This window comes from Carcharodon carcharias, chromosome 30 (assembly GCF_017639515.1).
Source record: "Carcharodon carcharias isolate sCarCar2 chromosome 30, sCarCar2.pri, whole genome shotgun sequence".
In the NCBI taxonomy this organism is placed as follows: Eukaryota; Metazoa; Chordata; class Chondrichthyes; order Lamniformes; family Lamnidae; genus Carcharodon; species Carcharodon carcharias.
The window spans coordinates 30,164,800-30,192,356 of record NC_054496.1 but is presented as its reverse complement, the minus strand read 5'-3'; the positions used below and the strand labels follow the sequence as shown (position 1 = coordinate 30,192,356).

Below are 27,557 nucleotides of genomic sequence, written 5' to 3'. Positions count from 1 at the left end.
TTGATGCCACACTTGGTCAAATGCTGCCTTGATGTCAAGGGCAGTCACTCACCTCACCCCGGGAGTTCAGCTCTTTTGTCCATGTTTGAGCCAAGGCTGGAATGAGGTCAGGAACTGAGTGGCCCTGGCAGAACCCAAGCTGAGCATCAATGAGCAGGTTATTGCTAAGCAAGTGCTGCTTGATAGCACTGTTTATGACCCCCTTCCATTACTTCACTGACGATGGAGAGTAGGCCAATGGGTTGGTAATTGGCTGGGTTTGTCCTGCTTTTTGTGTACAGGACATACCTGGACAATTTTCCACATAGCCGGGTAGATGTCAGTGTTGGCGCTGCACTAGAACAGCTTGGCTAGGGGTGCGGCATGTTCTGGAGCACAAGTCTTTAGTATTATCGTCGGAATATTGTTAGGGCCCATAGCCTTTGCAGTATCCAGTGCCTTCAGTTATTTATTGATATCACGTGGAATAAATCAAATTGGCTGGAGACTGGCATCTGTGATACTGGGGACCTCCTGAGGAGGCCGAGATGGATCATCCACTTGACACTTCTGGCTTAAGATTGTTGCAGATGCTTCAGTCTTATTTTTTGCACTGATGTACTGGGCTCCCCATTGAGGATAGGGATATTTATGGAACCTCTCCTCCAGTGAGTTGTTTAATTGTCCACCACCATTCACGACTGGATGTGGCAGGACTGCAGATCTTAGGTCTGATCCGTTGGCTAAGGAATTGCATAACACTGTCTATCGTTTGCTGGCTACGCTGTTTGACATGCAAGTAGTCCTGTGTTGTAGCTTCACCAGGTTGACCCCTCATGTTTAGGTATGTCCAGCACTGCTCCTGGCATGTCCTCCTGCTCTCCTCATTGAACCATGTGGAAGGTGCTGAGGACCATTCACAGAGGAAATTCTTGAGGAAAGCCTGTAGTTCGGCAGATGCCTGTAAGTTCCTGTTTCCAGTTCAGAAAAGATCAGCATTAAGTGTCTGTCCTTCTCTTCTTTTCCTGTTCTGGTTTTTTGAAGGGTGTGTGTAACGTAAGGTTTTTACACTTTTAAATCTCAAGATTGGTAATGTATCAGTTGTGGTCCAGTTGTTAGCGCTGTTGTCTCTCAGTCACAAGATTCCGGGTTCAATTCATTTCGGAGGGCTAGTATTCCACAGACCCAGGGTAGTACTCTGGGACCACGGCAGATGGTGAAATTTGAATTCAATAACAAAATCTCAAATCAAAAGTCTGATGATGGCCATGAAACGATTGTCGTGGAAACCCATCTGGTTCACCTAATGCCCTTATTGAATGGCGGGGCAGGCCTAAGCGGCTGAATGGCCTACTCCTGCTCCTATTTCTTATGTCCTTTAGGGAAGGAAATCTGCTGTTCTTTCCTGGTCTGGCCAGCATGTGACTCCAGACCCACAGCAATGTGGTTGACTCTTAAATGCCCTCTGGCCTAGCCAGCGACACCCACAGCCCATGAACGAACAAAGAAAAAAAATCAACTCCAGGGTGTGAGCTCAAAAAACCTGTCACTGTGGTGCAGTACAGAAGGAGTGTTGCACTGTCATAAGTGTCTGTTTGAGTGGATGTGAAAGACCCCACAGCATTACATTGAAGGGGAGTTATCCCCGGTGTCCTAGTCAATATCAATCAACATTTCAGATAAAGAAATTAACAGCTCATCATCAAACTGCTGTTTGTGGGAGTTTGATGTGTGTATATTAGTTGTTGTATTTCCTACAATAAAATAATAATGAATACACTTCAAAAGTACTGAAAAAAGTACTAAATTGACTCTAAAGTGTTCAAAGTGGTCATAAGAAGTGCTAAGTAAATACAAGTCTTTCTTTTGTGTGTTCAGGTGTATCATTTCATTTTCAAAATAAATATGGAGCGATAATGATCTTGGAGAAACAGTGCCACATGATCTAAAGACTTGTTTCTCTTTCAGTTACAGGAATATCTGAGGAGACAAGTCGATCACTCGTTAAAATTAGCACGGAAATTTCACTGCTGAAAGAGTGTAAGTTAATAACCATCAGAGAAACCTTTAACTTTGGATTTTCATTCTGGAAACTATATGAATGGTGACACTGTGAGTGTATTGATAATACTGTACAGCAACTTATCACCGGCTCTAGATACCAAATATCTTATGTGGACTCTTCAGCAAACAATTGCCATTTTCTCTCTGCATCTTGCCCCCCAATTAGTCCTTCAAGTGGCCCTAATTGACTCCCCACCACCCCTGGGTGGGTGATCACTGTCGCAGTGCAACTGCCTCCGGACTGAATGCTTCGAGACGAGAATGCATCAGGGAGCTGACCCAATACGAAGGGCTCAGAATTTGTTCCCTGTCCCGCTGTCAAACCCACCTCCATGGGGCAGGAAAGATTCCACACATTGTATGTCTCCTGCATCATCTTACCCTCTCTGTTACTACTCCTCCCCACTTGGACACTGACGTATATCCAAGTCAGGTTGGTTTGATGAGACCACTGAGAGCGGATAGGCCTAGGATGTGCCAGCGAGGGACTCCTGCAACACCGTCCTGGGACTGAGACGTGATGAAACAGTGAAGTGCACATTGGAAGCAAGAGCCAACCAAATGTTTGTTCTCAGGGCACGTTATGTGTGAGTTATTTAATATATAGAAGCCTAAGAATAATAGAATCGTAGAATGGTTACATCATAGAAGGAGGCCTTCCAGCCCACTGTGCCAGGTCAGCTCTCTGAAAGAGTAACTCAGCTAGTCCCACTCCCCTGCCCTTTCCCCCTCACCCTGCAAGCTTTTCCTCTTCAAATGGGGGAATGCGTTGGGGGAATTTCGGACAAGAAAATGTTAAATAAGTGATAATAAAACAATTTAATAATAGATCCCTTTTTTCAAAGGGAATGGAGTTTGAAAATAGGGAAAAACTATACATGTGCTAGTTAGACCACAACTGGAATACTGTGAACTGTTTTGTCCCCTTATCTAAAATATACTGGCATTGGAGGCAGCCCAGAGAAGATTCACTCGGTTGATCCTGGGTATGGAGGGATTTTCTTATGAGGAGAGGTTGAGTAGGTTGGGCCTGAACTCATTGGAGTTCAGAAGAATGAGAGGTGACCTTACTGAAACCTATAAGATTCTTAGGGGACTTGACAGGGTAGATGCAGAGAGGTTGTTTCCCGTTGTGGGAGAGTCCAGAACCAGAGGGCACAATCTCAGAGTAAAGGGGTGCCCATTTAAAACAGAGATGAGGAGGAATTTCTTCTGTGAGGATATTGAATCTGTGGAATTCTTTGCCACAGAGGGCTGTAGAGGCTGGGTCATTAAGTGTAATCAAGGCTGAGATAAATGGATTTTTAATCAGTACGGGAATGGGGAAATGGCAGGAAAGTGGAGTTGAGAATCAGCCATGATCTCATTGAACGGCAGAGCAGACTTAATGGGCTGAATGGCCTACTTCTGCTGCTACGTCTTATGGTCTTATGGTAAACGTGCTCTTTTACTGTATAATTAAAATCAATAGAATTTTACAGCACATGAGGCCATTCAGCCCCTCACATGTGCTGGCTCTGTCAAAGCGCTGTCTACATTGTCCCTTTCCTTTGCCCTTTGTTGGCATCTTCCTACATTTTTTTTGAAATACCTAACCAAGTATCTTTTAAAACTGCTCTGGATTTCGCTTCTATCAGCATTTCTGGTTGCAGATTCCCTGTCTTAAAACCATTTGCATTAAAGAATTCCTAACGTGTCCATTCATTTTGTCGGTGATCTCCATCAACCAATGTCCTCTAGCTAGCAACTCGCCAACTAGTGGAAGTAGATTTTCCTGATTTCTCTTGTGAAAATCTCTCATAATTCAAAAGCAAAAGTGACTTTATTCTCCAGACAGTGTCACATGATCTAAAGTGCTGTTCTTTTTTCAGCTGTAGGAATCCAAGAGGAGATAAGAAGATTAGTGCCTGAACTTAGGACTACAACTGCAGAGCTGAAGGAGAGTAAGTTTAATAACCATCAGGGAGACCTTTAATCTGCAAATACTCCTACAGGAAACTATCAGAATGGTGACACTACAGCTACTAAACGCTGGCTCTGATTATTAATGTACCGGGTGTGATCAGGATATGAGGCTGCACAGTAAAAAGGGAAGTGAAGTGTGGCTACTAACCTCTGGTAAACCTCAGACTCTTACATATAGGCACAGTTGATGCACTTTTTGTTCACAAGGTTTGAGAGGGCTTGACACTGGGGAAGCGGGGTCGGTCAGATTGGCTGTACTCTTCAGTATTGCAAAGCCTCAGCTATCCATTGCAGCACCAGTTCCTGACTGACAGAAGGCACAGGCAACGGTCTAGCTGTGTAGCAAGCCCTAGTTAGAAGTTACATGACCTTGCCACAGCTTATTCCTGTGACCCTTGTGGCTTATTCACATGTGGGCCTTGACATTGTTTAGCTGGAGTAGTGGGGCGATCAGCTGCAGCTGCCTATTGGATAGGACATAAACAGCAGAGGTTTAAAGCCAGTTGACGGATAGGGAGGGTGAAGATGGGAGGCCAGCCAGGAGCCTATTAAAGTAATTGTTGGTGGGGATGACAAAGGCCTGGATGAGGGGTTCAGTAGTAGATGGGCTAAGCTGGAGATGGAGGTAACATTTCTGCACTAAGTAGTCTTTGTAATGGAGAGGGCATGGGGTCAGCGACTCAGCTCAACTCAACGTGAATATCAATCTTGGTCTTTGACCATATGCCATTTATATGACTGTGCAAAGTCTAAGATTAATGTCCCTCAGCAGTTTTGCCTTGCCTCTGCTCCTTGACAGCTTCCATTTGAAGCTCAACTGCTAAGTTAGGACGTTCCTTGACCCTTGCACTTGTGGTCAATCTAATTTTGGATCGGCAATGTATCTCTCTAAACCCTTATAACCGTTGTTGAAAAAAACTGTAGCTTGCTTTTGCTTCTTCAAGGGTTGGGTTGGACATTTTAAAAAGAGAGAGAGCTGGATGTCAATAGTATCAGTTTCAGTTCATGCCTCTCAACAGTTTTTCACAATATACTGAGAGCCAAGGCCTGGCTTTGTAAACATGTCACAACAAGTCACTACAGTCAGCAACCAGGCCCTCTTCAGGCCGAGCTGCTAGAGGTCTCTAACCGAGAGCACCTCAAATGTCCCTGATTTACATTTGCTGCATAAACTTGGCATGTATTCCATAGAGTCCTCATGATTAAGAGGTGACCTGACCGTTTATGTTGTTAAAAGCATTTGATGGGTAAATGCAAATAATCTATTTATCCTGTTGCTTGCACCCAGCACAAGGAGACATAATCTTAAACTTCTAGCTAGCCCATTCCAGGTGGAAACAGGAAGTACTTCTTTGCACAAGGGGTAGTGGAGATCTGGAACTCTCTCCCCCAAAGGCAGCGGGTGCTATGTAAATTGGACCTTTTAAGACAGAAATCAATGTATTTTTCTGAAGCAAGTACACTAAGGATATGGAGTAAAAGTGGGTCAAAGGAGTTGAGATATGGTCAGCCATGATCAGTTTGAGAGTCTGAATGGTTTTCTCCTGTTTGAAATGTTCCTCTGAGATACATATTCCACGCTAGACTAACTGGGCGAGCACTTTGGAGGAGCACTGTAGTAGGGAGGTGATCAATTAGGATAGGCATCAGGGCTGACAATTACTGTGGAGACAGTTCTGTAAGGCTGTAAAACAATAAGTCTTTATGGAATCTTTCAGATTCAACACTAGCTCCTGAGGCAGCTAGTGGCCCTGCAATGTTTGTTGACATGAATATCAACCTTGGTCTTTGACCATATGCAGTTTGTTTGACTGTGCAAAGTCTAAGATTAACGTCCCTCAACAGTTTTGCCTTGCCTCTGCTCCTTGACAGCCTCCGTTTGAAGCTCGACTGCTAAGTTAGCATGTTCCTTGACCCTTGCACTTGTGGTCAATCTAATTTTGGATCGGCAATGTATCTCTCTAAACCCTCATAGCCGCTGTTTAAAAAAACTGTAGCTTGCTCCTGTTTCTTCAATTTCTTTAATTTCATTTCATTACTTTATTGACTGATGATTGGACTGTGATTAATATCAATATCTCAGCTTTGTGGCCAGTAGCTGTTACAATTGACAATTCCACCCGATTTGGGAACACAGCCACAAAAGACAGCTCCCACACTCGGGTATTCTTGCTGCAAATCAAAGGCTGACAGGATCAGAGGAGCAACAGATTTCCCTTTGCTCCTGCACCGCCACCCCCCACCCCCCCCATGCCCCACTCGCTGGGATGCTTCTCAGGAGCAGGTATAACATCTCCCTTATCTCCCATTATCATGGAGGGAGAATGAGCACAGGAATAAAGGAGAGTCAGGCAGCACCACAGATTATCCCATGGAATAGATAGGCAGCAGACAGTTGGTGTATTCGCCACCATTGGTGTCACAGCAAGCCAGCAGCGAGATAGGGCCACCCAATTTTGCAAGGTTGCTGTCTTCCCCAAGGTCCAGGGTGCAGTTTGCCAGCTCCCACAGGGATCCCATCAAATACACTTCAAAAGCACTTCATCGGCTGTGAATCACTTTGGATTGTGAGACGTGCTAGGCGCATGCACAATCTATCTTTGAACAGGAAGATTTTCAGATTGTGGGTGACAGCATGTCAATGATCGCTGTGCTGTATGCTGTCACCACCATTCAGCGAGATCATGGTCGATCTGAAGCCTCACTTTACCCCACACCCTGGAGTGGGACTTAAACTCTCAGCTTCCTGATTCAGAGGAAAGTGTGCTACCTACTGAGCCGCAGCTGACACTTTTGTCAATCCAATGATCATTATCCATTCCTGGAGCACTCAATACTCTCGTACCCTGATTGACCACTCTGCTTTCCTACTGACCCTCTCAGTGTGCTTAGGAACACGTGTGCCCACTCCCCTGATCTTTCCGGACAGCCTTGCAATTGTTTTTCTTCTCAAGTGTTTAACCAATTCTCACTTGAAAGCTTTTATTGAATATGCTTCCATCATCCTTTCAGGCAGTGCATTCTAGATCACAACAATTGACTGAATAAAAAAAAATTCCCATCTCCTTCTGATTCTTTTGCCAAATCTCTTAAATCTGCATCCTCCGGTTAGTGACTCCCTTCCTACCGTGCATAGTTTCTCCTTACCTACTCTGCCAGAACCATTTATTAAATGACCATTTAAGAACTTTTTTTACAGTTACTTTAAGAGAAATGGCCCCTTTAATAAGTGTGCTCCATGTAAGAGGTGAGACAACAATAACCGATGTGGCTCCTATAAGGAGTGGGGTTCCATTCAGAGGTGTAAACCCCTTTAACAAGTACAGTCCCTTTAAGTTCTGTTGCACCTCTTAACAGACATAATCATTCTGAGAGAAGCAACAATTTGTATTTACATAGCACCTTTCACAACCTCAGGCTATCTCAAAGTGCTTTACAGCCAGTGAAGTACTTTTGAAATGTAGTCATTGTTATAATGTAAGAAATTCAGCAGCCAAATTGCGCACAGCAAGATTTCATCAAGAGCAATGTGATGTTGAATAGATCACCTGTCTTTTTAATGATGTTAGTTGAGTGATAAATATTGGCCATGACATAGAGGATAACATTCGTTCTCTTCTTCAAAATAGTGCCATATTCTGCTCACAGTGCATACAGGGGGCAGAATTTTACGACAGTGGGATTTTACGTTCCCGCTGTCGTCAATGGGGTTTATAATGGCCCCACCGCATTTTACCCCCGGTTTCCACAGAAATGGGGCCATAAAATTCTGCCCAGGGTCTCAGTTTGACATCTCACCCTGAAATCAGCACCTATAACTCCCTCAGTTTTGCACTTAAATTCCAACCTAGATTTTGCGCACAAGTCTCTGGAGTGGGACTTGAGCCAAAAATCTTCTGACTCAGTTGAACGAACTGCCCCCTGAGCCAGGGCTAACAGCTGAGCAGTATGACCCCATTAAAGTGTGCGGCACCTTTAATGGGTGTGGTATTTTTGAGAGGTTGTCACCCTTTAGTAGGTGTGAGCCCTTCAACAGATGTGACTTCCAACACTTGGAGGATTCTTAATGCTGCAGGTTGTACCTGTAAAAGAATACCTATAAATACGTCCCAGTATGCAAAAACTTGGTGAATAAGGAGATGTGGGAGATGTTGTAGCCCAGCTGTTCAATAACACTTATTGAAATATCTTCATAGATCTGCCTCATTTGCAGTGTCCCATGCAATGGACCCCATTCAAGCAAAAGCTATACTACTTTTCATCACATCAAGCAACTTGGGGAGAAGCCCAGAGGTTCTGCCAGTTAATGGATGCCAACCTTTCTGTCATTAACAGTGCTGAAGAGCAGGTATGAACTATCTGTTCATTATCTTCATGGGGCTATCAGTTGTCAGTCTCATTTGTTGAGACACTACTCCAAGTAAAGAACTGAAACTGCTGGGAACTTGCAGACTAATATTAATGTTACACTCATTATTTCAATGTAGAGCGTTCAGTAGGTAGCAGTGCAGCTGAAATATGCCATTGGTTGCAGTTGTCCATAACTTGAGGGTAATTTGTGTTACTCCATTGACAGATTCACCCTAGCCTTTAGAAGTTTGCTCATGTCACTGTTGAAGACAATGGTGACAAATTTGTTAGGTTTATGCCTGGACCTCTCTTCTGAACCAATATTTCAAGAACATTCCCATTTAGCACACAATCTATCTCACTCAGCTGCATCTTGTAGTATTATATTTCTCTATATTAAACTGCATTTGCCATTTCCCTGCCCACCGATTAATCATGTCAGAAAGTCTCTGAACTCATGCGCATTGATGGTCACTGTTTACCTTCTCTTAATTTGGAATTGTTTCAAATTTGGATACTTTGGACCCAATTCCTTCCTCACTATCAGCTACAAAAATTATAAACACTAGTGGCCCCAACACTGAGCCTGGTGGCACCCCACCTGTAACTGGCTGTCAACCAGGTACCTGTCCATCCACTGCTACTCATCATCAGTAAATGGTTGGTGGGCATTCTATTTAAATACCTTCCCATTCATGCCATGGACTTGGACCTTGTGTAGTAGTGTCTTATGTCAAAAGCCTTTGTTAAATCCAGATAGCTAACATCCGCAATCTCCCCTATTGGCTATCAACCATCTCCTCAAAGAATTCAATAAATGAGCCTATCTCATGCCTTCAAGATGCTCCTTTATCATTCCTCATTACGTTTTTCAACACATTCCCAACAATTGATGTTGGATTTCCAGCTTTTTAATGGGGATCGTGCTTTGTTCCTTTATTTTAAGATGAAAACCATTTTTGTTTTCTGATCCCCTGGGGTTTAGCTCTGGAAATCTCTGGGACCCAGTCAGCTCTGAAAAATACTCAAGTGAGTTCTGAGGCGTGTGTGTGTGACAATCCCAATGTGCAAGACGCATTGCCTGATGTTAGCCCAATGGCAGGAAGGGAGTGGGGGAGGGGCTGTTTCCCTCAGGACTTGGCGAATTTAACCTGATAAACACTTTCTATCTCCAGTTCTCGTCTGCAGGTGTCCGATTGAGATGCTGGGTATCGGGCGGGGAAATCTCGCAGCTGGCAAGCTGAGAGGAGGGAGGGAGAGCTTGTGGACCGGGGGTCCTGGATCGATCAGGGGGTGGAGGTGGTGATGATGGGTCGGGGTTGGTCGGTTGGTCGGGTGGGGGTGGGGTGAGGGTGTTGGAGACACTTAGGAAGCCAGACACATTGGATGACAGAGACACATCAGAGTGGCCAGAGTGGGTTTGGGGGGGGTGGGGGAGTCAGAGGCATTAGGGGTGGGTGTGAGGGGGAGGCAAGTTTGAGGCCAGAGGGGGAGATAGAGATCAGTGGGATAAGGGGTGTAGGGAATTAGATTAGAGGTATCACTAGGGGATAGATGTCGGAGGATGTGAAAGCAAATCAATCAGACGTCAGATCAGCAGGAGATAGTGTCTATTGGATCTTTCACTTGTGGGGAAGGGGAGGGTGCTGAGAAAGTAAGTACGCTGGATCCCACTAGCAAGATAAAGAAAATTTGTAAGGCACTTACCCGATGGGCCTAGTTGTTGAGTTAAATTTAAAATGGAGATTAAATCAGAGTACATGCAACCTCATTATAATATTAAAATAAGCATCCTTCCCCATGGGGGGCAGACTGGTCACCCACCTCTCACCTTGCCTCCAGTTAAAGCAGGATTGGGCAGCTTCAGTGCATGTTGGTTTTGAGTTTCAGATTCTTTAATCCTCTCACCCTGTCTAAACCTATATGTTTTCTGGGTGTGAAAACTTCCCCAGTGAGTTTAAAATGTCACGGTTATTCTCCAGTAAGAGATGTGTCGGACGCTTGTAGAAGCGGCCAAAGATGGCCAGTTACACCACCTTGTCAACACTTGGACCTACCTTCCACCACCCTTTAAGCTTCCCTCCAATTCACATGCCATCCAGACCTGGAAAGTTATCACCATTCCTCCACTGTTGCTGTGTCCAAATCTCCCTCCCTAACAACTGGGAGTATCGACACCACACAGACTGGTGTGGGCCTAGGAGGAGAGCAATCTCCACCTTCCCAAGGGCAATTCACCATGAAAAATCAAGGCTGCCTGTGTCAGGGGTAGGTGTACCAACTTGGGGAGACAGTGGTTTAGTGGTAATGTCACTGGGCTAATAATCCAGAGATGTGCAGGCCAATGCTCTGGCAACATGGGTTCAAATCCTGACATAGCAGCTGGTGGAACTCAAATTTAATTAATAAAACTAGAATATAAAGCTAGTCTCAGTAATGGTGGCCATAAAACTATCATTGATCATTGTACAACCCACCTGGTTCACTAATGCCCTTTAGCGAAGGAAACCTGCCATCTTTGGCCTGGCCTACATGACCCATGACTCTTAACTGCTCTCTGAAATGGTCTGGAAAGCCAATCAATTCAAAGGGCAATTAGAGATGGGCAACAAACGCTGGCCTTGCCAGCGGAGCCGAAATCCCATGAAAGAATAAAGAAAAAAGAAATGAATAAAGAAAATAAAATTAGAACAGGATATTTGAGAAACACACAAATGTCCTCCCCTCTTGCTTTTACTTAACTCTTGGCACAACATTCAGAGAGATAAATGTGCTTCAACACCCTCCTGTATTTCATTCCAATATAGTGGAGATAAGCTTGGAATTAACTTTCGTTAGGGATTTTTTTTTGATCTAGATCATGAAAATATTTTAAGATTAAGATTAACTCCTACCTTTTAGCAAGCTTGGTGGTAGAGTAAACATGAGAGAAAGAGAAAGCCTTAATTTTGCCTGTGAGCAAGAGACGGTTTGGAAACACACAGGCAGAGAATGAAATATCCGGGTCTTGGGAACAGAATAGACATTTGGCTGCAGCACCTATTGCACTAGAAACTGGGGCACAGAGACAAAGGCTGAAAGAAAGCAAGTGGGTAAACACACTATAAATGCAAGAGTCAGTTAAGTATGTAAACTATCCATTTGTACCTATGTATTACGTAGGCACAGGTTAAGGCTGTATTATAGTATAAGAATAGAACTGGGTCTTCTTTTACTTCGGAGCATTCTCAAGGGTCAGGTGCAAGGCAGCCTTCAATGCAGGTCTGGAGGGCAGGAGCTGGTCACTCCAGGATTTCTGTTATTCTCCTTGGTGGGGGGGCGGGGGGGGCGCGGGGGGGGTGGGGTGGGTGGGGGGGGGGTGTCAGAGTGCACTCTCGAGGTGGTCAAAGCCTGGGAACGTGGTTGTAGTATTTGCATCAAAAACAGCAAATTCTGGAAAAATTCAGCAGGCCTGACACTGTCTGGGGGAGAGAGAGAAACAGGGTGAACATTTCGAGTCCGTATGACCCTTCTTCAGAGGGGGCGCAAAGCGTTAACTCTCTTTCTCTCTCCACAGATGCTGTCAGACCTGCTGAGTTTTTCCAGGATTTTCTGTTTTTGTTTCAGGTTCCCAGCATCCGCAGTATTTCACTTTTATTTTAGTGTATTCTTTGCGTGCTATTTAGTATAAATGGATGATCAAAAGGGTGACTGTGATAAAGTTTTGAATTATAAAAGCACTTGTGTGTGAATGATAGGCAGAATTATTGTCATTGGACTAAAAACCCTTTGCGGTGTTGGTAGCCATTCAGGAATTCATTAACGTTGGTATATATTTCTTTCCCTGTCAGATGTATTTACAGTGGAATATACAATATGATCATTGGATCGGACTGACTGACGCTACTAAAGAAGGGAAATGGCACTGGGTAGATGGTACAGATTATGCTTCAAATGTCAAGTGAGTAGTGCCTTCATCACTCAGTAAGGTCATTTCCACTTTCACTGCCTGTGAGGTAATTTAACAGATTGCACAGCCACCATATTGAACCGAATCAAAATTTATTCCATTGCTCTCGGCCATCCAGCTTTCTTCCTACCCCTGTAGCTACATCCCCTTAATGCCATGTGCCATTACCTTCAACTAGAATTGCTTCTTCCTCAATCTCCCCACTGATACTTTATCAAATGCCTTCAAAAATCATAAAAAGCCCATCCACCGCATTTCCCGTTCCTCTCGCCTTTCTTCAAAAAATTTGGGAAGGTTGGCCAAGTGTCATCTTCCTTTTAGAGCTCCATTGGGTTGGCCCTGATTAACTCATGATTCTCCCAGCGTTTACTATTTCAGAATATAATTTAGGTGAGAATAACTGGGCTATGATCCCCTGGCTTGCCTCGTCTATATTATTTTGAAGATGGAGTCCCAGTTTCCCCTCTCCATTCCTCTGGCATAATTCACTGTTCACCAAACTTTGAAAAACTATTAACGGAGCTTTTGGAATTTCTGTCTGTCCCAGCTTCCCCAGGGTCACTAATGGCCAATTAGGTCCTTAGGATTCAGTATATTCATCTCTTATTGAGTCATCATGTCCATTACCTGCCTTACACCTTTCTCTATGTTCACTTAGTTCCAAAGTTCACACATCCTTCAAACTTCAATGTGTGGAGAAAAAGTCTTTAACTGCCTTTTATCTTTTAGTTGTTTTTCTCTTATTCCCTCAGTCGTTCTGATCTCTATTGCAGAAGCTTTCCCCTATATATTTGGACCAACATTTTTAATATCTGCCCTTAGACAAGGGTAGGAGATACATGGGAACACCACCACCTGCATGTTCCTCTCCAAGCCACATACAATCCAGACTTGGAACCATATCGCCATTCATTCCCTTGCTAAATGGACCTTTCGTAGTTACATAGAATCATACAGCTCTGCAAGAGGCCATGATGTCCAACTTGCCTTTGCCAGATCTCTAAAAGAGTTACCCAATTAATATCATTCCCCTACATTTCTTTTTATTAATTTATGTGGTGTGAGTATCACAAGCCAAGGTCCATATTTGCCACTTATCCCCAATTACCTTTGAGAAGGTGGTGGTGAACCACCTCCTTAAACTGCTGCAGCCCATGTGTTGGGCGTACACCCACAGTGCTGTTAGGAAGGGAGTTCCCAGTTTTTTGCCCAGTGACAGGGAATGAATGGCGATATAGTTCCAAGTCTGGATGGTCTGCGGCTTGGAGAGGAACTTGCAGGTGGTGGTGTTCCCAACCATCTCCTACCCTTGCCCTTCTGGGTGGTGTGGGTCACAGGTTTGCAAGGTGCTGTCGAAGGAGCCTTGGTGAGTTGCTGCTGTGCGTCTTCTAGATGATACACATTACTGCCACTGTGCGTCAGTGGTGGAGGGAATGAATGTTTAATGAGGTGGATGGGGTGCCGATCAAGCAGACTGATTTGTCCTGGTTGGTGTGAAGCTTCTTTGACTGTTTTTGGAGCTGCATTCATCCAGGCAAGTGGAGAATATTCTATCACATTCCTGTCTTATGCCTGGACAACTGGACAGTCTTTGTGGAGTCAGGAGGTTAGTTACTTACTGCAGAACTCCCAGCCTCTGGTCTACTCTATTAGCCACATTATTTATAAGGCTAGGCCAGTTCAGTTTCTGGTCACTGGAAACCCCCCAGGATGTTGATAGTGGTGGATTCAGTGATGGTAATGCCACTGAATGTTAAGGGGAGATGGTTGGATTCTCTCTTCTTTCAGATGGTCACTGCCTGGCACTTGTGTGGCATGAATGATACTTGTCACTTATCGGTCCAAGCCTGAATGTTGTCCAGGTCATGCTACATATAGATATAGACTGCTTCAGCATCTGAGGAGTCGCGAATGGTGCTGAACATTGTGCAATCATCTGAACATATGAACATGTGAAATAGGAGCAGAGGTATGTAGGTACAGCAGGTAATTAGGAAAGTGTTGTGACTTGTGAGTCACACTTGCACACTTGTTGCAGGGTGAACGGGTTGGTGATTTAGATAGAGAATTTCTGCAGACACTTCTTAGGTTGAACACATTTGTGTTTATTTACATGTTATTCCACAGCTACATATCTGTGTTTCTACACCAAACTCTATCTATGTACTCCTGATGCTCACTTGCAGACAACTGACTTCCAACTGACTAACTAATTAGAGTTAGCCCACGCTACTCACTATTGATTATGCAAGTGATCTTCCTTTATAACATTCTTCTTAAATATATCCAACACATTATATAAAACCATAGTTACCACATCCCTCCCCCTTTACTCAGAAGCATATTTTTACATTTACAATCACAATCTTTTCAAAATAACACATTACAAGTAATTTGTAATTTACAAATTCAGTCTTTCTCGGGGTTTCTTTATGCATGTGGAACATCTCAGCTCTACAGCTTCAAATGTCCTGTCAGGAACCTCCTTCTCTGGAGTTGTCTGAACATCAGGTGCTTCAGCGGGTAGCTGCAAATCTGTTTCCTCAACTCCTGCAGATACAGCAGGCACATCTGACACATCTGCACCAGGTTGAGTTCTCTCAACAGGAAATATTGACTCAGTTGTGAACACTGGTGGAATCAGTTCTTGCTGATTTGTCTCTCTCTTCCTCAAATGATCCACATGTCTCTGTATGATTCAGCCTTCCACCTTCACATGGTAAGAAAGAGGTCCAGTCACTGCACTTATTTCACCCGGTAACCACTTTGGTCCTTTTCCAAAGTTCTTCACGTATACTGTTTCTCCTGTGGTAAACTTCCTGTCACTACTATGCCATTCTTTTCCAGTTTTCTGACTTCCCTGACTCCCTTCCACCTTCCCCCCTAAGTTATTAAGCTCAATCGCGTCCGGAGACAGCAGTTCATCAATAATTCTGCAGGCGTGACACCTGTTGTTGTGTGAGGGGTGGTCCTGTAGTGGAAAAGAAAGCGTGCTAGCTTGGTTGCTATGGAATCACCAGTTAATTTTTACATGCCAGGCTTGACCGTTTGAACTGCTCTTTCAACCAGTCCATTTGAAGAAGGGTTATACAGTGAAGTGTTTACTTGAGTGATTCCGTTGAGGCTGATAAACCGCTGAAACTCAGCACGCGTAAATGCCATGCCGTTAATGGATACAGCCACTTCTGGTGGTCCGTGAATGGCAAAATTTTGACATAGTTTCTCAATTGCAGCAGAAAACATTGGTGACTTCACCTCATGTGTGTCCATTCATTTTGAATGGGCATCAACAATGAGCAGAAACATGGTTCCCATGAAAGGTTCCACATAGTCAATGTGTAATCGTACCCAGGGTCTTCCTGGCTGCTCCCAAAGGTGTAACAGAGCTGATGAAGGTAACTTTCGAACTTCTGACATTGGACACAATTCTTCACTAAGCTCTCTATTTCTCCATCCATCCCAGGCCACCATAGATAGCTGCGTGCTATGGTCTTCATTCAGGAAACTCCTGGATGTGCACTATGTAGTTCATTCAACAATGGCTTTCTTCCCTTTGGAGGGAATATCATTCGTGCTCCCCACAATAAGATACCATCCTGGCTGGTTATTTCATGTCTTCTGTTAAAGTACAGTTTCATTTTGTCAGATACAGGCTCCTGTGACCAACCATAAAGCACTGGTTCTCATAGTTGAGATAGGACTGGGTCCCTACTTCTCCAGTCTTTGATCTGTCCAGCGCATGCCAGTGGTAAATCTAAGCAATTTAACAATAACACGAGTTCTTGTGGAACTGGGACATCTTCATCTTTTTCTTGTAAAGGCCAACGACTCAGTACATTGGCATTTGCAATTTGACTTCCAGGCCTATGTACAAAAGTATACTCGTATGCTGCCAGGATCAACACCCATTGTTGTATTCTTGCTGAGGCTATGGGTGGTATAGCCTTGTCCTTGCTGAACAATCCTAGCAATGGCTTGTGTTCTGAAACAATAGTAAAATGATGGCCATGTACGTATGGGTGAAATTTCTTGACACCCAAGTTAATTGACAGGCCTTTTTCTATCTGTCAGTATCCCTTTTCCGCTGTGGTGAGTGTTCTTGACACATCCTATAGGCTGTTCCGCACCATCATCCATCCAATGGGAGAGCACTGCTCCCAATCTAGGGGGATGTGTCACATGTCAACACCAATTCTTTCCTCTGGTCAGAATGTCCTAACAGGTTGGACAAGTGCAACAATTGCTTCACCTTTATGAAAGCTTCTTTCTGTGGTGCTTGCCAAGACCAACATTGGTGGTTCTTGTTTAGATAATGCAATGCAGGGGGGGCCAGCACTGTAGACAAATTGGGTAAGAACCGGCCATAATAGTTGATCATTCCTGGGAATGATTTGAGCTTTGAGCTGTTCTTTAGTGCAGGTGCCTCTCTTATGGCTCCCACTTTCTCCACAACTGGGTGGAGGCCCTGTGAATCTATCCAGTGACCCAAATAGACCCTCACTTGGAACATGCACTCATTTTTAAACATGCTCCAGCCTGCAAGAAATGTTATAAGACTTCTAAGTTCGCCAAATACTCCTTTTCAATGAATCCCATCACCAGAACATTGTCTAAATAAATTACAATCTGGGGCAGTCCCTGCAGTAAACTTTCTATTGTTGTCTGGAATTTGGCAAAAGCTGAAGAGATGCTGAAAGGTAATTGAGTATATTGGTACAACCCTTTGTGGGTATTAACTGTGATAAATTCCTGGGAGTTATTATCCAACTCTAGTTGTTGATAAGCGTGACTCATGTCAAGCTTCGTGTAGTGGTTCCACCTGCCAGCTTGGCATACAGGGCCTTCGATTTTTGGTATGGGGTGTCTGTCCAGCTTAGTCACTTTGTTAACTTTGTAGCCTCCACAAATTCAGATGCTTTGGTCGGGTTTAAGGATGAGGACTATTGGTGCTGCCCATTCTGAGAACTGTACAGATTGTATAACACCCAGTTTCTCTCATCTGTCCAGTTTGGTGTTGACCTTTTCCTGCCTTCATGAATTTTTGTTTGCAGACCCTGGATCTTCCCTTCCCAAGTTCATCCTTGAAGATTGAGGCTTATTTTTGTAGTTGCTCTGGTAACCCACTTGCTCTCAACTGGAAAATTTCAGCCCATTCTTAATTAATCTCCTTTAGCCAGCTTCGTCCCAGGAGACTTGGCCCTTCACCCGCTACCACCATCAAGGTTTTGCTGATTGGCTTCCGTAATGGACAGTAACTCTGCTTATGCCTTTGACTTGGATGTCTTCACCCAATATTTCTTCATGTAATCTGTCCTACATTGTGGTTACTGTTAGGGGCCTGTAGACCACTCTCACTAATGACATCTTTCCCCTACTACTCCTCATCTCCGCCCAAACCAATTCTACATCCTGATCTTCAAGGTCGTCTCCAACTATTGCTCCAATGCCTTCCCTGATTAACAGTGCTACCCCTCCACCTTTACCTATCTTTCTATTCTTCTTGAATGTCATATAGCCCCCAATATTCAGGACCCAACCTTGTCATACTGTAGCCACGTCTCCGTAATAGCTAGCGGATCATGTTAATTTACTTCAATATGCGCTATCAATTGATTTACTTTGTTATGAATGCTGTGTACATTCAGATACAGAGCCTTCAGTTTTGTCTTTTGGTTATCTTTGTAACATCTGGTCTTGATTGTTGGTGCATTTGTAGGTTTTTTCTCTCTGGCCCTTCCTGCCGTTGTCTGACCTTCCTTTCCCATATTACCATTTTCCTCACTTACCTTGTTTCTACTCTTTGACATACCACGTCTTTCCACATTTGATCCCTCACCCCTGCTACTTAGTTTAAAACCCTCTCTACTTCCCTAGTTATGCATTTTGCAAGAACACTGGCCCTGGTTCAGGTGTAGACCGTCGCAATGGTGCAGCCCCCACTTTCCCCAGTACTGGTTCCAGTGCCCCACAAACCGGACCCCACTTCTCCCACAATCTTTGAGCCACATGTTCATTTCTCTAATTTTATGTTCCCTGTGCCAATTTGCACACGGCTCAGGTAATAATCCAGAGATTCTAACCATTGAGGTTCTGATTTTTAATTTAGTGCCAACACCTCATATTCTCTTTGCAGAACCTCTTTCCTAGTTCTACCTATATTATTGGTACCTACATGGACCATGACCACTGGATCCTCCCCCTCCCACTGCAAATTCCTCTCCAACCCTGAGCAGATATCCTGAACCCTGGCACCGGGCAGGCAACACAGCCTCCTGGATTCTCGTTCTTTCCTGCAGGGAACAGTGTCAGTTCCCTTCACTGTACTTCCCCATACTACGATTATGCTCCTTTTTTCTCCCCCCCAACCCCCCTTGAATGGCTTCCTGTGCCAGGTGCCATGGTCAGTTTGTTCATCCACCCTGCAGCCCCCACTCTCATCCAAACAAGCTGAGAGAACCTCAAACCAATGGACAATTGGAGAGGCTGACACTCCTGCACTCCTTCCCGCTGGGTCCCCTTACTTACCTCACTCTCAATCACACCCTCCTGCCCCTTACCGCTGAGCAAATCTGTGACTGCCTCCTGGTATAAAGCATCCAAGTAACTTTTCCCTTCCTGCTCGCCGACCTGAAAGTTCTTCCCACTGACAGTGAAGGAACGGCGATATATTTCCAAGTCAGGATGGTGCGTTGGTTTGAAGGGTGTTCCCATCTATCTACAGCCCTCGTTCTTCTTGGTGGTAGAGGTTGTGGGTTTAGAAGGTGCTGCCTAAGGAGCCTTGGTGAAGTCCTGCAGTGCATCTTGTAGATGGTACACACTGCTGCTACTGTGCGTCGGTGGAGGAGGGAGTGAATGTTTGTGGATGTGGTGCCAGTCAAGTGGGCTGCTTTGTCCTGGAAGGTATCGAGCTTCTTGAGTGTTGTGGGAGCTGCACTCATCCAGGCAAATGGGGAGTATCCCATCCCACTCCTGACTTTTGCCTTGTGGATGGTGGACAGGCTTTGGAGAGTCAGGAGGTGAGTTACTCATTGAAGAATTCCTATCCTCTGACCTGCTCTCGTAGCCACAGTATTTATATGGCTAGTCCAGTTCAGTTTCTGGTCAATGGTAACCCCTAGGATGTTGATAATGGGGGATTCAGTGATGGTAATGCCAGGGAAGATGGTTAGGTTCTCTGTTGTTGGAGGTGGTCATTACCTGGCACTATTGTGTCGTGGATATGTTACTTGTCACTTATCAGCCCAAGCCTGAATGGTGTCCAGATCTTGCTGCACATGGATCCAGACTGCTTCAGTATCTGAGGAGTCACAAACAGAACTAAACATCCACTCAACGTTTCTAGCTGAGGATGAATGTGAACACTTTGGCCTTTCCTTTTGCACTGACATGCTGGGCTCCCCCAGCATTGAGGATTGAGGATGGGGATGTTTGTGAAGCCTCCTCCACTGGTAAGTTCTTTAATTACCCACCACATTCACCGACTTTTGAAAAAGGTCTTGCCCAGAGCTGTCGGGTGGTGACAAGCTGAGGGCTGGACTTCCACCCCTCAACGGACAGGAAACCCCATGGTCGAGAGCTGCCAGCCAATCAGATTTGTCAGCAGCTCCCGCAGTCCCAGCAACACCCAGAGCTCAGTAGCGAGTGCTGCCCACGAGAACTGGAAATGGCTTCCGGACCCAGGCTAGCCCTGGACTTTTAGAGCAAGAAGAGATCATTCGTCTTCGGAAGGGGGTTGAGAGGGGTGAGGGGTGGGTTTTGGAGGCCAGAAGGGAAGGAACAAATTAGGGGGGGTGATGGGGGCGACATCTTGTCGGGGGGGGGAGGGTTAAAGGGGGGGTTGACCCCATGCCTATCAGGAGACCATAAAATACAGCCCAAGGAGGGGTTAGGCTGAACTTACACCTCAATTGTACCTTTGCGTACTATCCCCAAATCCCTTAATTTCCTTAGTAACCATCGATCTATGAACATACTCAACGCCTGACCATCCACAACTCTCTGAAGTAGAGAATCCCAAAGATTCACAACCCTGTGAGTGATGAAATTTCTCCCCATCTCAGTGCTAAGGCCCATTACAGCCCTTCATACTTACTGAGCTTTTCACATCAATAATTACAAAAATAATGGGAAAACTATGATTCTCTTTTCTGTTCACCTTCTGGCTGATCTGATAACAGTCTTCATTAACGTGGCTGCTGCTTATACTCAACTCTGTTCAGTTGAGTTAAGTATTAGATACCTAGCAATTCATAGAAACACTCTTGTGCATCTTGTTTGTCTTTGTATATGACCAGCTAAGCCATCTTGGCTTTTCTTTCACCACATTCCGTTCTTTGGCCCCCGGGGTATGTATTTGCCTTGTACACTTTCTATTTTGCTTTTTGATTTGTATTCTGCATCAGCCGAGTCACCAGCCAGAAGGAGTGACTGGTCTACCCATTCCAAATCAGCTGCTAGTTTTGTGAAGTTTGCTTGTCTGACTTTGCATATGTGTGATTGATTTTCACAATCTTTAGTTCTGCCAGCCAACTGAGACTGCAAAATGCTGTGAACACTGCTACCCAGCTCATCCCCCACACAGAGACCTTAGACAAGGGCAGGCTCACTGCTAAACACGCAGGTCCAATATAAGATTTTTCCTGATTACCTTGCCAACACGATGACAAAAATATTACAGGAGACAGGTGGGAGGAGTGGGACTAGCTGAGTTGCTGTTGCAGAAAGCTAGCATGAACATAATGGGTGGAATGGCCTCCTTCTGCACTGTCACTGTTCTATGATCCTGAACAGCCTTGTGTACTTTCAATAGACTTTTCAGCTTTCTAACTTGTACCTGATTTGTATCTTTACCACCTCCTGTTTAAATATTCTTCATTGTCGATCTAAAGGGGGATTTTAACTCCCTCCGCCCAGTGAAAATGAGATGGGACTGAGTTCAAATCAAAGCCAGAGAACTTGACGCTGGTTTCCTGTCTCACCATCACCTTTCCACAGCTGCTTTAATAGGCAGCTGAGTACCTGCCTGACTCGGCCTCATAAATACATTGACATCAGGGCCCTGTGGATCGATGGGACTCGAGGCCCTTTTTATATTTTAACAATAACAAGCACAACCTACAAAGCCTCCTGAGAGAAAGGTGAAAGCTTGAACAAACAGCGAGAAGGGCTTAGAAAGGCGAGCGAAATAGGCTCTGAGACACAGCAAGATAGAATTGAACATGGAGAACATGACCGTGAGGTGACACATTACAGGAGGAAGAACGAGGGGTGGAATTTTCGGTAGCGTGAGCTGACAATATGGTGAGAAGGTCAAAAATCGGTTTTGCGACGTCGTGAAACCAGTTTGCAGTTGTCGGCTCAGCCCATGGATGGGAGGGCATGTGTTTCCCAACACCGGATGCCAGGAACCCCTCACTGTAACACACCAGCATTGCAAAACCAGCCCACCGGAATCATTCCCCCACCCCTCTGCTGGATCGTTCCACCCCATGTCACCTGGAAAACACGCTCATGTAGAGCAACTCTTGACAAGTGTGACGTGCAGAGGTCAGGACTTACCGCCAGGGTCTGGCTCTAACCGTGGACATCCGAGGAGCAGAAGATGCTGGACCCGACAGGAACGGCACACTGGAGGAATGTCTATGACATGCTGGGTGGATTCTCATGGACATGGCTCTGCTGCCAAGTTGGTTAGCCAGTGTTACTGCTCACACTGATGACTGATGGGGTGGGAGAGGAAGATCTAGGATCGACTGGGAGAGGAAGAGGTTTTCGGGGGGGGTGTGGTTGGGAGGGGTGCAGAGTATGAGGGGAGGAGGGGATAACAGGAGAAGACGCAACTGGGGACGTAAGTGTAAGGGGAGTGAAGGTGTAAGAGAAGCAGTTCGGAGGGGGGAAGGAGTGTGGAGAGGGCAGGGAGTTCAGGAGTAGAAAGGAATGTAGAGAGAGGAGAGAATCCAAGGGGAGGAAGGAGTGCGGAGAGGGATGGGAGACCAGGGGGAGGAAGGATTTTGAAGAGAGAGAAGGGAGTCCAGGGGGAGGAAGGAGAGGGGAGGGAGTCCATGAGGAGGAAGGATTGCAGAGAGGAGAGGGAGTCCAGGGGGAGGAAGGTGTGTGGGGAGTGGAGGGAGTAAGTGTGGAGGAAGAAATAAGAGTGGAGGAAGGAGCTGGGAAGGGGGAAAGGGTAAATCTGGAGGAAGAAGTACAGGTGTCTGAGGGAGTCAGGAAGGGGGAAGGAGTAAGGCTAAAGGAAGAGGATGAGGCTGGAGGAAGGAGTTGGGGAAAAGGACTAATGGTAGCAGAAGAAGTAGGGGTGGAGGAAGGAATCAGGAGGCGGGAGGGACTAAGTGAGGGGGAGTCCAGGGGTGGGAGGACTAAGAGTGGGGAAGGCATCCCAGGGGGTGGGGGGATGCCGTCTGGAGGGGCAAGAAGTCCCAGGGGGGAGATCGGGGTCCTGGTGGGGGTAAAGGTCTGGGGTGGAAAAATGCCCCTGGGGGGGATGTGCAGGTGAATGAGCAAGGGAGAGTCTGATGAGTCCACATTTGCCTCCTGGGGAGTGAACTGAGGGTGGGATTGGTATGGGGGAATGATGAGAATGACCAAGGGCAGAGTGAGGCGTTTGGGTGGGAGGGTGGGGTTTTCGATGGTAGAAGGGATGGCGAGGGTGATTGGTGGGGACTCGGAGGCAGACACAGACCCTGGGGGTGGGAAGCTGGAGGTTGGGGAGGTGAATGTGGATGGGGGTGGGATTTTCAGGAAGGAAGGGAATGTGCATGTGGGCATCCCTGAAGGAAAAGGTTTGTGGCTGATACGTCACGGAGGGCAGGTGGAAGGTGATGCCGGGGGGGCGTCAACTGTGATAGGGGACAGGAAATGGGTGATTGGCAGAGGGGAAGCGAAGGGGGAGTGAAAGTAAAACCGAATCAAGACAGTCATGGTGGGCAAGATCAGGTGCAGCATGGGAGTGTGACCAGTGGGTGGACGGATGGACAACTGAAAGTGAACCCCAGCGGGCAGCATTCAAAATGCTCCAGACCTTGAGATGAGGGTGAATCAGGAATGATCCGTGTTCGTGGGAGTGAGTGCTTACACAAGGCTCCGAAAGGCCCTGCCACACTTCTCCCTCCAGGATCACTCATTGGCCAGCTGCTCCCTCTGTGGTGACAGAGGATGAGGTTGAAGGGCTGAGAGGCAAAGGGGACTTGGAGGGATTGGACCTGACTGGAAGACCCAGGGGTGTCCAGCTGCTGCTGCTCCTCCCTTTTTGTGCCTGGGGCCCCCAGCCTCACTTGCTGAGGGGGAAGAGCACCTGGATGGAGGTCGAGCTGCCCTGTTTCCCTCTTGTTACCACTCATCCATGGCTCCCGTGATCGAGTGCAGGTCTGCGCACATCTCCACGTTCTGCTGGACCAGGGTTTCCATGGTGTCCGCCATTGTCCCCATGGAGATCTCCATATGCGCACATGTGGGCACCACCTCATCAGAGAGCAGGCGGACACACTCCTCCAACTCACTTGCCCCTCTGTTGAGGGTTTCCAACAGTTCTGTGTGATGTTCCCCCGCCTTCTGCTGACTCTCCAGGATGAGCTGGAAGGCTGAATCCAGAGGCTCATCATCTGACTCACACCTCACAGATGCCTCTTCCCCAGCAGCCCTCTGAGTGCCGGGGAACTCGGCTGAACCTGCCTCCTCCTGCTGTGGACACGTCTCCTTGTGGTAACCACCAGATTGTGAACCCGAACCTGCTCTAGATCTAAGTCCCACTGAGGTGTGTGTCTCTGGGCTGGTGCAGGGTGTGGGTAAGCGCTGTGATGGGTCTTCCAGGCTGCTTATTTCCAGCTCTTCAATGGGGGAGGTGAGGATGTGGATGAGTGAAAGAGTGAGCGAAAGGGTGAGTGTGTAGGTACGTAAGTGGGTGGGCAGCTGGAAGGGTGGCAGCTGGGTAGGGTGGTACATTGGTAAGGTGGGTTGGTCTGTTGGGGGGGTGGGTGCGATCAGTCAGGTTATGTTGAGAGGGGTTGACTAGTCAGGGACTATTCAGATCTGGTCAGTGGGGGAAGCCAGGGGGGATTCAGGTGGTAGGGGCTAGTCCAGGTCTGGTCAGTGGGTGAGTGGGGGTGTGGTCAGTAGGGTAGTCAGGGCTCGGTGGGGTAGTTGGGGAATCATTTGTATAGTTCCTAAGGGTTAGACTAGGATTTTTCTGTCTGACTTTTCCTGGGTAACTATCCAGGTGAGTGGGTTGGAACTGTCTGAATTCTCTGACTCTAAGTCAGAGATGGAGACTCATTCAGAGGGTACCAGGGAGCAGGGGAATTGCCCCCAATGGGTGTTCAAACTTCCCAGGCAATATCCACGGAGTCAGTGGACTGGGGCTTCTGAGGGGTCCCAAATTGCCTCTGGGAAGTTGGGGTTGGGGGGGATTCCAGTCTTTGACAACCTGGAGACTGGAAGATCTGACCCACTAACACATGGAGTCAAACTTTTTAATCACCAATTAACTGGATTCACGCAGAAACTCAGCATGACGTAATTCTTATACTGTAAGAGTGATGCTTGTTCAAGTGTGGAAGGGATGGGAAAAGGTAGAAAGCAGCCTCGAATTGGCAGCCTCAGCAAGTGGCAATGGACAGATAGAGATGAACTTGCCTATTCCTCGCCACATTCTTTTTATGCGTTCCCAGGAAACACGCCGTTTCCAGGGTGGGTGGCTTCTCATTCGCCCACCACATCATCCCCTCGCCGCTTCATCACGCCAAGCACCATATTTAAAGTCCAGCCGCACGCACAACTCTCAGAGCTTCAGGCCCAGGACTGCTGCAAAAAGACTGCACACACTCATTCACTAACACACTGAGAAGCCTGGGGTCACCTTAACATTTACCAGAGTCCGGCAGCTAGTGCCGTATAAATCAGTGCCTCTGTGCTGGGGTTCCCTTCGCTGCTCCCTGTGGGGACTCTCACCCTGAGGGAGTCCTGTGGGACCGCCCATTGGGAGATGGAGCCTTTTCACTGTCAGCAGGTAAGTGGGTGTCTTTCTGTTTGGTCAGAATCAAAGGGCTCCAGTTCTGATGGGAAGATTTGGGCCAAACGCCTGACTATCCGGCAGGCAGCAGAGTTTCAGGAGTGGAAGGGAGAAGGAGGGCACCTTATGTTAGTGTCAGTGCATATAATGGCAGCAACTTATGAATGAATGTTTATACCAACCAACACACAGGAAATCCAATGCTCATGTGCTGAATCATCATTGTGCTGTTATAGAGGTTACAGTGACTCTATTAAATGTTTAAACATCAGTTTAGATTGGAAACTCTTATTGCATTGAGTGCATTGGAAAGGGTCTTTTCACTAAGTTTAGTGTCCAACACTCTCAATTTATTCTGTTCTATTCTCTTTCCTCACCCAGGTTTTGGTACGTTAACCAACCCAATGGTGATGAAAGTGAAGAGGATGAAGATTGTGTCGTGACCTCTAGTGATGGAAAATGGCATGACTGGCCTTGCAGTTCATTTCATTCCACAATCTGTGAAAAATCAGCATAATATTGTCTTCCTGAATGTTACAGTCGATGGAAAGTGAACCTATTTTTAAATGTTCAGTCTGTTTACATTGGGAAAGCAGACTGGAGTTGGTGTTGGTGTGGTGGATGTGTTTGCCCAGGGCTTTCCCTCTTCCTCTTGATTGGAACTGCCCTAAAAGTCTTTGGTCACATTCAGGATTGTTCATTTACTTTAACCTAAAAATGCAATGGTAGAATGTCTCTATTGTCCTGAGCAATGGTGAAGCAGTTCCATTCATCAGGATGTTGGAGAGTGCCAGTGCATATCTATCTGTGCTTCCTGTTTCCTCAAGTTCTATTGGAATAAAGCTGTTCTGGAAATCACAAGTATTTCGTATCCTGTGCCTTAGAGAGGAGGACATCGACCAACTTCACTTCTGTCTCAGCTCAAGTGCCTCTGAAACCTTCATTCATGCCCTTGTTAGCTCCACACTTGACTATTCGAGCACATCTCTGGCTGGTCTCCCACATGTTACCTTTCATAACCCCATCAAAATCTCTGGTGCCCATGTCATAACTCGCACCAAGCCCTGTTCTCCTATTACCCCTGTGCTCACTTAACTTCCCTGCAACCTCCTCCAACCCTCAACCCACTGAGATCTCTGTGCTCCTCTAATCCTGACCTCGTGAGCATCCCCGATTTTAATCGCTCCACCATTGGTGTTCACATCTTGGGTGCCTGGGCCCCAAGCTCTGGAATACCCTCCCTACACCTCTTCCTCTGTCTACCTCACTTCCCTCCTGAAAACCTACCACATTGACCAAGGTTTTGGCCATCTGACCTGATATCCAACTATGTGGCCCTGTTGTCACATTTTGCTTTCTAATGGCCCTGTGAAGCAGCTTGGGAGCTGTCAGACCTCTGGTTATGTTGGTCGATTAGCAGATTAGATTGATATGTCTGTAACAACAAGGCTGTTTTCCAGGACTGGATTGAGGTCATTCAAAACTCTGGTGTCCCTGTTCTCCTATCAGGCCCTGTGTTTGCTGACCTACCTTGGCTCTTGGTCAAGCAACACCTTGACTTTAAAATACTTATTGTTGTTTACAGCTCCATCCCTGCCCTCACACTTTCCTGTCTCTGTAACCTTCTGCAACCCCACGACATTCCAGCATCTCTGTGCTCCCCTAGTTAGATGGTTGAATTATGAACCTGGTGGCTCGTGCAGCTGAGTTCAGGTTTCATGACACCACGTATGCCCGAATAGATGCTGTAGCCAATGGGAACCTCTCTAGGTCCAGGCTCACTAACATTTTTGCCGAAATGAGAGATGCATTTTTGATGGAATAAACCTAACCTCCAACCCATGCTGATTTCTGATACGTAGATGACACACTCACAATCTTTGAATGTCAGCTGAGTTTAAGGTTTTCCTTTTACACCTTAATCTGCTCCATCCTGTGCTCGAATTCACCTTTGAGATGAAGTAGTCTTTTTGACGTGCTAGTTGAGAAATCCACAAATGGATTGTCTACCACTGTCTACCACAAGCCTACTTTACCTGTCAATATACATGTTTGGATTCATAGAGCTCCAAGTGCTGTGAGATTGGCCTTATCAGCAATCTTGGAAATAGGGCACTTTGCAGGCTTGATGCAGAAACAGAGCCACATCAAAGTTACCCTGCAGGACAGTGGCTATACTGATTGGATCTTTGTTCGCTGTGTATCGAGCAAACTAACAAATTGGCCAAA

General features: G+C 46.1%; 1 protein-coding gene across 2 annotated transcripts in view; it reads left to right on the top strand.

Annotated features, from left to right (window-relative positions):
• Window positions 1-26,186, top strand: part of LOC121271351 (asialoglycoprotein receptor 2-like) — a 41,759-nt gene extending 15,573 nt beyond the window's left edge. For both annotated transcript variants that reach the window (XM_041177303.1, XM_041177302.1), the window contains 5 exons: window positions 1,948-2,019; window positions 3,915-3,986; window positions 8,205-8,356; window positions 12,189-12,298; window positions 25,710-26,186. In XM_041177303.1, coding sequence (XP_041033237.1) covers window positions 1,948-2,019; window positions 3,915-3,986; window positions 8,205-8,356; window positions 12,189-12,298; window positions 25,710-25,845 — 542 coding nt within the window. In that variant the 3' untranslated portion in view covers window positions 25,846-26,186. The remainder of the gene's footprint in view (window positions 1-1,947; window positions 2,020-3,914; window positions 3,987-8,204; window positions 8,357-12,188; window positions 12,299-25,709) is intronic.
• The last annotated feature ends 1,371 nt before the right edge of the window (window positions 26,187-27,557 follow it).